The 12,421-nt window shown below is 49.6% G+C and overlaps 1 protein-coding gene across 6 annotated transcripts in view; it reads left to right on the forward strand.

The window, feature by feature from the left end:
• The window catches only part of RGS9 (regulator of G protein signaling 9), a 112,324-nt gene that overhangs the window by 83,465 nt on the left and 16,438 nt on the right, over nt 1–12,421 (forward strand). For all 6 annotated transcript variants that reach the window (XM_032457022.1, XM_032457020.1, XM_032457021.1 and 3 more), the window contains 6 exons: nt 1,755–1,784; nt 2,478–2,539; nt 4,370–4,483; nt 6,458–6,573; nt 10,033–10,120; nt 12,094–12,232. In XM_032457022.1, coding sequence (XP_032312913.1) covers nt 1,755–1,784; nt 2,478–2,539; nt 4,370–4,483; nt 6,458–6,573; nt 10,033–10,120; nt 12,094–12,232 — 549 coding nt within the window. The remainder of the gene's footprint in view (nt 1–1,754; nt 1,785–2,477; nt 2,540–4,369; nt 4,484–6,457; nt 6,574–10,032; nt 10,121–12,093; nt 12,233–12,421) is intronic.

Raw genomic sequence — 12,421 nt, forward strand, 5'->3', positions numbered from 1 at the left:
AGAAGGTTTCTCAGAGCCTTGGTTTCCTCAGCTGAAAATCAAAATAATTGAACCTCCCTCGCTTAAACTCTGTAAGGGCTCAGAGAGGTGTAATTATTATCACACAGAAGTCCAGCTTCCCTTTTGAGCAGAGGGCACAGACCGGTAGACACCATTCGTAATCTACTTCCACACGGCTCGAGTAGAAGAATCTGCTTATATTAGATTTGAATGCAAATCCGCTCTGACCCCAGGATCCTTTTCTAACTGAAACGTGTGTCTTCTAAAACAGTCTTAAGTTAGGAGAGAATGGGGAGAGGTAGTCAGTATGATTGCCAAAATATTTGGGTCATTTGGGGAGTATTTTCAGTTTTTTTAAGTGGAAAAATATTCTGTTTACCTTAAGGTACATCTCCATTTTTCTAGGCTTCCAAGCACGCCACAGTCATCACTTATTTCGTACTTCCTGAGCATGTACTCTGCACCACACATTATGCTCGGGAAGATAAACATGGTCTTCCTGCTCTTAATGGTGCCTAATGGGTGATACGTATGTTAAACCAAGAGTCACGCAAACAAATCTCTAATTACACTTGTGATCAGTGCTTTGAAGGAGGAAGTTAGGGTGTGTGGGGGTCCAAATCAGAGACACCTACCTGAGCATTAATTACCTTTCTGAGAGGTCATTTCTCCCTCCTCCCCTACCCAGGAAAAAGGATTTCCTGTGAAAAGCAATAAGATAACAGCAATCAATCTAAGGAAGCAAAATGATACCCAGCATGGGTTAGAAAGCAGAGACCCGTATCTGATGTTCGAGACTGGACACTCCTTCGTTGGAGGACTCTGGTCCACGATTTATTTTACTAACTGGCTAAGGGAACTAGTGTCCTCCTTGGACTTCTGACTCTATTCCGAGTGAAAACCCAGTTGCATTAAGCAGCCTGAGTATTAAGCAGCCGGGAATTTAGATATTCAGCTTGAAGTGTTAAGAGTCAGCACCAAGCAGCCCCCAGACACATCCAAACCTAGGAACGCTGAGATTGGCACCACCAACTGTGCCCAACCTCCAGGAGTTGCGTGGGGCAGAAAAGTGACACCAAGGAAGCGTGTCAGATGGTAGGAGAGTTTAGTAGGAGACAGGACCAAACGGTTTCCAGGGGCTTCCAGAGTCTTACACCTGGAGCCTCTCTCGGAGCCATCCTTTCTCTGCTGTACCTCAGAGAGTCCAGAGGGAGGATGCTGTGCAGCCCATCCCCAGCGGGGACTTGCTTCCGTGACTTCAGGGAGAGGATGGGACCCGCTGTCCTCTTCCAGCTCTGGGGCTCAGCTTTCAGTGGGCTTGAGTCTGTTAATGGTGTGCTTTATTTTTGGCAATGTGGCTCCCCCCCAACTTGTGCTGTTGGTCAGGTGGCTTGCTCTCCCATCTTTATGTCTCGTTCCATTTAAAATGGTTCTGTGGGCACTGCGGTAGGCTGCAACCAGTCCCACGCTTTAGTCTTTAATTCACTGTGGCTTTGAGGAGAGTTGGGCAAAGTTACAGTGGTAAATCGTACTCCTTCCCTCACCAAACCTCTCGGTTGATCTAATTCTCCAATAGCTGCATCAAATAGGGCAGAAGTGGTGGTGGTGATGGTGGGGAATTCTCTTTTAAATAAATAAAAAAAAAAGGTGGGCCGTTTTCTCTTAGGGAAGTGCTTTTATTTTTCAAATGGGGTATTTGAACTCTAATGATTTAATGACATCTGTTTAATGGTTCTTGCTTCTTTATTTTACAGAAACAAACGGTCGTTTCTGTCAGGAAAGAGGTAATTTAGTCTCCCAGTTCCGGGGAAGTTTGATTTTTAAATCCTCTAACAAATTATATGTACTTTGGCTTCGTGCTCCATACTCAGCGATGAAATGAAAACCACGTGTAATGTTGCAGACAGTGGTTTGCAAGTGGACAGACAGCTCAGAATGCCAAAGCATTCTCTCATAAGGTCTGGCTTGGGAAATGAAGCGCCCTCTGAAGGCACAGACCGGAGGGACGTGGGAGAGTGTGCAGCCACCCTGGTCCCTGCTCCTACAATTATAGCGCCGCCCAGTATCTGTCCAGGGTGACAGGCTGCCTGTTTTGGCAAATCCTGTATCCAGGGCTCAAAACAGAGCCCCTGGGAAGCATTGGCTGTTGAGGTTAGATTTGCTCCTGTGAGTCAGAGGCATTTAAGGGAAAGGTTCAGCTTCTGTCCCTGTCCTGTGTCTCGGTCTAATGCACCGTAGGACTTTTTTTTCCCCAGTTAGTGCCTTTTCTGAGACTAACATATGCTGCGTTAAGGAGGTCCCTAAATGGAATACTGAAGACCTGAGCCCCGCTGGCACTGAGGTGGCTGGTTTGAGGGAACGGGATGGGGCGCGTTGATGGAGAAATGGCTTCCGGCTTGGAGGCCGTGTGTACGCGTCAGTGTTTGTGACACCCCGGGGTGGGGAAGCTGGACATCTAACAGCTGTGTCTCTTCCAGATCATGTACTACCGACAGGCCTTAATGAGGTCCACGGTGAAGTCCTCAGTGTCCCTCGGAGGGTACGTCTCTGATTTGTTGGTCTTGCTGAGACAACCTATGACTTGCCTTAAAGCAAATTTGACAAGTCATAGGTTGGTGTAAGATCTGAAAGGGCTCTAAGGGACGAAAGCTGTCTCTTGAGGGGTTACGTTACTAGTTCTTTGCTCCGTGTGAGTCTCCAGGTCTCATCGTGGGTTAGGTAAAGTCATGGGTCGGGGCGGGTGTCTGCACACGTCTGTCTGTGTGGGTGGAAAGAGTGGAAAGGCTGGACCCCATGGTTCATTGTCTTGATAAATGGGGTTCATTTTTGATTTAAAATCCGATGAGAAGTTGAAAATTTATGTTTGATTTATTGAACCTTCAGGCTGTTTTGATCCCATCCCCCATTGGGCATTATTTGGAAGACACAAAGAGGTTTAGTGTCCCCCGAAATGTAAGCAGTGACCCTTTTGAAATGGGGAAATCATTTTGGGATCACCTTGCTAACTCTGTGATTTTTCTGCACATGTGAAAATTGACTTGGCTCCATTTTCTGGAGAAACACAACACGACTTCTCATTTATTCTTCCTGTGTGAGGCTCCGGTAGCAGTGCTGAGGGAGATGGAAGACGCTGTGTCTCGTCCAGTGCCTTTCTCCCGATGTGGTGAGGGGTTAGGCTCTTGTAAAAATCTTCAGATGTCTTTTTATATCTCTCCAAGCCCCTAGTTTGCAAAAATACCACCTGCTCGAGAAAATGTGCCCCGACCTCACCCACCTTTTCAGTGACTTCTGCCTGCGGCTGCTGAGCCCAGTCACAGATGAGTGTGCACCCGGCTTCTCAGGGGTGCTCACTTGGGGTTACAGGGATCATCGTTGTTCTGTGATAGAGTGACAGCCGTCTACTCTGATGTTCCAGAAACCCAGTTTCATGAAACCAATTAGGAAAGACATTAGAGGAGGCTCAAAGGCTGTATTAGGCTGCTTCTTAGACCCACTTTCCAATTTTTTTTTTTTTTTTTTGGTCTCAGAGACTCATTACCATAATTTTGACATCATTAGTGTTCAGACCTGTGGATGAGTTTTTTTCCTTCCCTGCAGCTGCTCCACTGTAAAGGTCTCATAAGAATAAGAAGGTCTTGGGAGAAATTGAGCCAGGGGAGCTGAGTTCTGCACAGAACGCTAAACCGAGAGTTCCCGTGTATCTCCCGTGGGCATGGGTCCACCTCTGTCAAAATCTCCTGCTGTGGGCAGGCTTCGTGGCAGGCGCTTTATGCATTCGCTAGGGAGGCAATTCCATGCCTTCCATGTGGGCGGAAGCATGCAGGTTTTTGTAAATCTCCCAGACGCTGGGAAATGGGTCAGCTCGGGTGGAGCTCAGCTAGAGGGAATTCGCTCTTGCCCGCGTTTGTCTCAGTGAGACCCCGTTTTGAACAGTTGGTCTAAGTTCCCAACACTGGCATTATCTCTATAAAGGGTGGCCCCCAAGGTGGCAACAGGATCCCACTGAGTCCCTGGCAACCTCGTGCTTCCAAGGTGGTGCCAAAGACACTTGTCTGAACCCGTGAAAACTGCATCGGCTTTGTGTTTTGAAAGCTCAGGATAAAGTATATTTTAATGAAATAGGTACAGAGAAATCACAAAGGCACCGGATCAGGGAATGGTGTTTCATCTCACCAGGAGAAGAGAGGCAGAGCTTATGAAATACCCACCAGTCCCCAGGGCTATTAGGACGTGTTTCTCGGAAGACAGTAATAAGGATGTAACGAAATCGATCAGGTTAAAGGGGGACACGCTGGTCAGTCAACGTGAGTATTGATTTGGTCCCCGGGGTGTTGAATGTCTAGGAAATCGCTTTCCATTTGCTTTTCAGGATCGTCAAATACAGCGAGCAGTTTTCGTCCAACGACGCCATCATGTCAGGCTGCCTCCCCAGCAATCCTTGGATAACAGATGACACCCAGTTCTGGGATTTAAATGCCAAATTGTATGTATTCGATATATATTGGTGTTCTTTTAGAAGTAACTTTAAAAATTTTTTTTTTTTTATTTTTTACTCTTTTAAACTTTTTTTATTGAGTTATAGTAATTTTACAATGTTGTGTCAAATTCCAGTGTAGAGCACAATTTTTCAGTTATATATGAACATACATACATTCATTGTCACATTCTCTTTCGCTCTGAGCCACCACAAGATCCTGTATATATTTCCCTGTGCTACACAGTACAATCTTGTTTATCTATTCTACATTTTGAAATCCCAGTTCCTTCCCACCCCTCGTCCCTCCAGCAACCATAAGTTTGTATTTTATGTCTATGAGTCTGTTTCTATTTTGTATTTATGTTTTTTTTTTTTTTTAGATTCCACATATGAGCGATCTCATATGGTACTTTTCTTTCTCTTTCTGGCTTACTTCACTTAGAATGACATTCTCCAGGGCCATCCATGTTGCTGCAAATAGCATTATGTTGTCGGTTTTTATGGCTGAATAGTATTCCATTGTATAAATATACCACCTCTTCTTCATCCAGTCATCTGTTGATGGACATTAAGGGTGTTTCCATGTCTTGGCTATTATAAATAGTGCTGCTATGAACATTGGGGTGCAGGTGTCATTTTGAAGTAGGGTTCCTTTTGGATATATGCCCAGGAGCAGGATTCCTGGGTCATATGGTAAGTCTGTTGCTAATCTTTTTTCAAAGTAATGTTTTGTGTTATAATTCACATGCTGTACAATTCACCTGTTTAAAGTGTACAATTCAAATTTTTTTACTATATTCACAGAGCCATGCAACCATCCCCACAGTCAATTTTTAAGACATTTTCATCATCCAAAAAAGAACCCCCTACTGCAACCCTAGGCAACCAGTAAACTATGTTCTGTCTCTGTGGATTTGCCTATTCTGGACATTCCTATGGATGGAATCATGTCATATGTGGTCCCTTGTGATTAGCGTTTTCACTTAGCATAATACCTCCAAGGTTTCCCCATGTTGTGGCATGTAGTGGCCCGTGTTCTCTGCAGGGCCCAGCGATGGGTATGTAAAGCACAGTGCTTCCCAGAGGCTGACACTCATAAATGGTTCATCTTAATCCAGATTCCTACTGTTTTCATGCTGATGTCATGGAAAGTAAACTGGCCTGGCCAACTTGAGCTCCCACAGACATCAGTTGTACCCAGACATGGTTCCAGCTGTGACATCAGCGGGAAACGTGGTGTCATGGCCTCGGAAACCTGTTTCCAAGGGGCCGTGTTGGATTATGGAGACTTCCATAAGGAATAGGAGAAAAATCAACTGTTTTCCTGATTTTTTGGAATGAGAGACCCATTCTGGCCGGGCTTGCAAGTCCTGCCTGGGATCAGGGAGACCTTTTAGGGAGATGACGGGGAGTGGAGAGGGCGTTGCATCTCAGGGGAAGCTCAGGGAAAGGGTGCACAGATGGCAGACGGGGGTCTACCTGCGGGCAGATGGGCTGAAGGCAGGTAGGGGAAGAACCACTAGGTGGCCCTGTGGGGAAAGGGCAGCTGTGCGGTGGGTGACCAGCATCCAGGGGTGGCAGTGGCCACAGCACCCGTCACCGGTGCTGTTCTGGGATCTCTCCTGGTCTAGTGTGGCAGCCTGACCCTCCGGTCTCCACAGACCTTGGAGGAGGCATTTGTGTCCCTTTGCCCTGATGGCTAAGGGAGGGGGGCCAGAGTACGAGGCTGTCCGCTGGCGGCATCCTTCTCACCAGCCAGGTGGCCAGCTTCTGACACAAGGCCCAGGGGACTTGTCCAAGGCTGTGTTTTCCTAGCCAGTGATGACTTGCGTTGTTTGTGCTGGGACGGGGGGAGAGGGGAGGATGGGGTCGCGTCCTGGGCCGTGGGACTAACGGAGGTGAGTGGGGTGAAGGCCCCCGCCTGGCGCAGCCCCTCCTCCCGCTGAGTGTCCGGAGCGCTTATGGTGCTTGTCCTCGCAGGGTGGAGATCCCAACCAAGATGCGGGTGGAGCGGTGGGCCTTCAACTTCAGCGAGTTGATCCGAGACCCCAAGGGGCGGCAGAGCTTCCAGTACTTTCTCAAGAAAGAATTCAGTGGTGGGTTTCTAATTTTCTTCAATAAAATATTTCCTTTTAGGAACACTCCTGCAGTATCCAGCCTTCGGTTCCGAGCATTGCTGGGCATGTGTTTCTATAGCTCTGACTCTTAACAGGAGCTCCCTGGACCCATCCTTTCCACCGGTTCCAAGGGGCCCCAGAGTTGGGGGAAATTGCTTCTGCTCACAGAATCCACATTAGCGTTACTCACATTTCCAAGGCTCCATGCCCTCCACTGGCCTCACTCGCTCACTCCCACCCCTGGGTCACCTGCCCACAGGCTCCTGTGTCTCCTGCGCTTGGGGCAGACCCTCAGGGAAACCTGACAAGAGCTCAGGCCAGAGAGCAAGCTCCCTTTGTCTCATGGCCTGGGGGTGTTTTAAAACATGTTTGCCTGGATCCCATCCCCAGAGGTTCCTTTTTTAATTGGTTTGGGGTGGAATCTCTGAAGTTTTGAGAACTCACTGAGATGATTCTAACGTGTGGCCGCTGTCTCAGCTCCGGGTCGCTACCTCCTTAGAGGGTGAGGATTTGATTGGAAGGGGTGGGGTCACACTTATAGCCCAGCTCGGGACGTCTTATGATTGGGAGCACCTGCAGCTTCTTAAATATGCTGCCCCGTGGAAACATCTGGGAAAGGCAAAGACCAAATTAGGACCGATTTTGTTACGTTGGGCATCCCACTGGCTCAACCACCTTCCCTGAAATATTTACTTTTATGGGATTCTGTTGCTCGTGTACCGAGTGCCCAGCCACGGAGAGCATCGCATTGGAGCCCTGACACTTCCTCTCCAAGACTACTTGTCTGTGAGGTTGCACCTGAAAACTAACCCACGGGACATCCCATTATCCTGTTTGACTGCTTGATGCAGCGCATTACATTATAATATGGATTCTTGAAAATCCCCTTTTTCCAATTAAGCCTAATTGCCATGATACAGTAAAACCCAGAACAGACGGGTGGGAGAAGGGAAGTGCACAGGCCAGAAGCAACTGGTGAATAAGTGGATAGGGTGCCATCTCGTGGCCAGATGACAAACTACACCCTGAGCTTGTCTCACCCACGCATTACTTAGAGAGAATCCATCTGAAAGATTTCCCTGCGTCATTCAAAAATTACTATTGGGGATCTCCTGACAGGATTCCAGGGACTTCAGGGATGAACAGAACCCACAAACAATCAGTTCACTTAATTAAGGTTTTTTTTTTTTTTTTTTTAAATTGAGAAATACTTCCCATGCCATAAATTCACATACCATATAATTCACAAACCATAATCCACATACCCTTTAAAGTGTACGGGTCAGTGGTTTTTTAGTATATTCACCGAGTTGCTCAACAGTCACCACTATGTAATTCCAGGACATTTTCACCACCTCAGAAACTCCTAGTCCACAGAAGTCATTTCCTTTTCCTCTGCTCCCTGCTCCCCCCACCCCCACCCACAGCCCCAGGGAACTTTCTGTTTTCATAGATTTGCCTATTCTGGACATTTCATATAAATGGAGTCACACAAAATGTGGCTTTCTGTCTCCTTTCACTTGGCGTAGTATTTTCAAGTCCATTCCTGTCGGAGCATGTAACATTCCTTCTTTTTATGGCCAAATAACACTCCAGTGTGCGGATGGATATACCCCATTTTGTTCATCCACTCCTCAGGTGGTGGACATTTGGATTGTTTCAACTTTTTGGCTATTATGAGTAGTGCTGCCGTGAACATTCACGTACACATTTTTGTGTGCTCATTTAATTTTTTTTTTACGACGGTGAAACACTCATAACATAAAACGTAATCGTTTTAACCATTCAGTGAAATTGACATCGTTGTGCAACCATCACCACCATCCATCTCCAGAACTTTCGAAAAATCATCCCAAACTGAAACTCTGTCCCCATGAAACACTAACTTCCCAGCCCCCTGGAAACCACCATCCCACTTTCTGTTTCTGTGAATTTGACTACACTAGGGACCGCTGTAAGTGGAATCTTACTTTTGTGTCTGGCTTGTTAGTCACTTAGCACGATGTCTTCAGGGTTCGTCTGCCTTGTAGCGTCTGCAAGAACTTCAGTCCTTTTTAAGGCTGAGTAATATTCATTGTGTGTATGCACCACATTTTGTTTATCTATTCATCTGCTTATAAACATTGTGGTTGTTTCCACCTTTTGACTATTGTGAATAATTACTCATTTAATTTTACGCCTAAGCAAGTAACTGCCTTTTTGCCCTGGGCAAGCTGGTTTATATGGTGTGTGATGTAAGACCAGTGGCTGGCACTTAAGAGCATCGCTGGCCTGGTTACTCATGCCTGTGGTCTCAGTCCTAAGAAGACCTTGAATTTTATGCTGGCGAGGAAGGATCTCTATGGAGTTATGGGGAAGGGTCACCTAGCTTGGAATTGTGCAGACTTTTCTAGTCTGAAGTGCCTGGGAGCCTTTCAAAGAATACTCTGAATGGAGAGGGGGCGTGGTCTTATCCATTTCCCCACACAGTGGCAGTCTGTGGTTCACCCACACATGTGCACACACACGCACACACGTATACACACACACATGCATGCACACACGCACACACACGCACACATAGGCTCTTGCTCTCCCACTGCTGTGACTATGTTTTCTCAGGCAAAAATTGCCACCTGGGATGACTGTACCTAGGTGTTCACACTACTTCCGGGTGCTGGGGAGAACTGGTTAGAGAAATTCAAGTTGGAAAGAAATGAGGGACCTGGAGGCATCTGGCTTTCTTCTGGGACCAGAGAACAGAGCCTCTCTGGCTCAGGTGACCCTTTGTTAAGTCCCGCAGTGGCCAGGCCTTCCCGGAGAGTCAGTCCGTCAGCATTGCTGCTTGAGCGGCGTCTCTGTAAGGACCTTTGGCTGGAATATGCCCAGCGAGGGGCTCTAAAAGATGGGGTCTCTGCACACGAAGGAGGCAGAAGTCACGTGTGGTCACTGAACATGAGCAACGTCAGCAGGGCCCTTCATGAAGGAAACCTGGAGTGAAGCAACGCCTGCTTCCAGGTCGAGTCCTGCGTGAACTTGCTCGTGCCGCACCTGCTGCAGCCACATTCTAGGGCAGAAAAGGAATGTGGCAGCCCCTGGGGGTGGACGTGAGCTCTGGCTCGTGCGCCGTTGGGGGAAGGCGCAGGTTCACAGCAGACACATACGGCTGCGGAGGCCGCAGACCAGGTGTGCCAGCCTGGTTCACTGCAGAGAACACGGAGGTGCCCTTGCTCAGTTAACAACCCTCTCCCGGGCCCTGGAAGGAAGATGGGGCTCCTTCTCCCAGGAGTGTCTTGTCCAGCCTTGCCTCGTGCCTCAGCTCGTTGTGCAGAGGGAAGACAGTCACTGCGCCGGGAATGGCGTCTGTCCCAGCTGACCCGTTTCTCTTCTTTCTTCTTTTCTTCTGCCACCCGTTTCCCGTCTGGCTTTCATCGGCGTGGACCTCCCCTCCCCGTGCAGGGGAGAATCTGGGATTCTGGGAAGCTTGTGAGGATCTGAAGTATGGAGATCAGTCCAAAGTCAAGGAGAAAGCGGAGGAGATTTACAAGTGAGGACCAGCCAGCTTGTGGGAGAAGCCTCCTCTGGGGCCTGGGGCTCCCCGGACCCCGACCATGCGTTTGAGGTCGGAGACTGAACCGGAGGCACCACCCGCCTCGTGTCCGCGTGTGTGCATCAGTCACTGCGCCTCGTGCTGGAAACACCTCCCACTGCTCTGGGAGGTGGGGGGAGGGGATTCCTCGGAAGAAAGCCTGGTGAGGCGTGAGTGATTCTCCGGCTCTGAGGGGAATGTGCTTAGGAGTTAAAAAAGCAAGCGGCCCTGAATTACAGTGTGAAGGGCTTTGACTGAAGTCCCTTAGGTCTTGTGTGTGTGTGTGTGTGTGTGTGTGTGTTAGAGAGAGAAAGAGAGAGAAAGGAGATAATAGGTGAGATGGGAACCCGATTCCCAGGTCGTCTTAGAGAAGTGAGGACCATGAAGGGAAGGGAGGGTCCCCGGAGGGTCTGGGACAGGGAGATCGGCTGGCGCACAAGTGTGGCACATCTTTTATTCTGCACTTAATGGCTCTGTAAGTCTGTCCCTCTCCAGGTCTGCATCTCCTCCCAGAACCCCAAGAACCGAGGGTTCCAGTCCAACAGGGCTTGTCCTGGCCAGGCGGAGCGGGGAGGGGACGTCCGATGAGACCGCCAGGGCTGCTGAGGTGCAGAGCTGCGGGAATCGGCACCCGTCCCCTCCTCCCCCTGGCGTGGAGGGTGCCTTGTCTGATGTGATCGCATCCCTGCTGGTGCTTCTCTCTGCGCTGGCCAGAGTGGACACTAGTCTTGGGCTCTGTGGGCCCAGCGTGTTTCGTTCTTACTCACCAGCCGAGCTGTGGTTCCCAGTCCCCAAGCTGAGTTGGAGCCAGCCCTCCGTGGCCATCAGACTGTGGTGCTGAGCTTGGGGCAGCTGGCCAGACTGGCCCCTCCCCTCTGAGTGCTTATCCGTTTGAATGAATGGACTCAGACCATCCCAGTTTTCAGAGAGATGCTAACAACGTGGAAGGGATGATCTTGGGGCCCCACTCCTCAAACCAAGAGGCTCCTGGACTTTCTTTAAATGTACCCACCTCGTCCCACGGCGTGGGGACTCTGCACACTAGGAGAAATGGGGGTGAGGGAGGGATGGTCCGTCCATGAAGTTTCCGTGACACCCTTCCCCAGAACAGCGGTACCCAGTGGCCTCACACACAGCCACACACTCATCACTCCAGAACTCCAGAATTTCAGAACTCTTCGCCCCCCAACTTTGTGTCAGCTTCCTTCCTCCTGGGCTCCCCTGCCACACAAATCTTAGTCTGAATTCCAGACTCTTAATGCAGAGCCTGGGATTGTGGCAAAATATCCACATAAGGGTTTCTAGCCCCTCAACGACTCAGAGCAGGCTTCCAGGGCTGGAAATTCCAGGTGGAGCCGCAGGACACACAAAGTGTGGCTGAGTTTGGATTCTCGCTGGGGCCCCTGGTGAGGGTGCCCGGGTCGTTGGATTCGGGTTCTGGGAATGCGGGCTGCCTCCCCTCTCAGCATTAGAGACTTATCCCCAGACACGCCTAGCCGGGGCCAGGGGAGAGCAGAGCGGAACACCTGTCTGAAGGTGTCTTAGCCTGGTTCCAGGTGAGCCCTGGATCCTAGCACATAAGGAGGCAGAATTTACGAAGTTGGAGGCTGGATTTGTCATTCTAGAGGCTAGGGCCTCACCCAGCTTGGGGCTACCCCACCCACTCTTTGCTCTCTCCCCTAGAGGCTGGGAACACCAACGTTAAATACGTATTCACGTTCCCAGGGCTGGCGGGGCTGTTTACTTGCTTCTGGGAAATGTTGCTTGACAACCGGTGCAAATTCTTTACTGTCTCCTAAAAAAGGGCCGCGTTCATCCTGGGTGGCCCGAGTCATGTCTGTCACTCACTCACTCCCCAGCAGCTGTGAAGTCTTTGTTAACTGACTTGGTTTGGCTACTTGTGCTAACATCCCCCCCGCCTCCCGTCTCAGGCTGTTCCTGGCCCCGGGAGCAAGACGGTGGATAAACATAGACGGCAAGACCATGGACATCACGGTCAAGGGGCTGAAGCATCCTCACCGCTACGTGCTCGATGCGGCGCAGACCCACATTTACATGCTCATGAAGAAGGTAGGTGGGGTCTGTGCTGAGCATACGTGGGGGCCGGGAAGCCCTTCCCTGCCCAGATACCTGGACGGTTCTTTAGATACGGGGGAAGGGGAGCTCATATATGGTTACTGCTTTGCTGGTGTTGGGAATGCAGAATTGTTGCCGCCGTCTTCCTGTCCACGGCGCTGGCCCCTCCTCATGCTCTCAAGC

This window comes from Camelus ferus, chromosome 16 (genome assembly GCF_009834535.1).
Source record: "Camelus ferus isolate YT-003-E chromosome 16, BCGSAC_Cfer_1.0, whole genome shotgun sequence".
NCBI classification, from domain to species: domain Eukaryota; kingdom Metazoa; phylum Chordata; class Mammalia; order Artiodactyla; family Camelidae; genus Camelus; species Camelus ferus.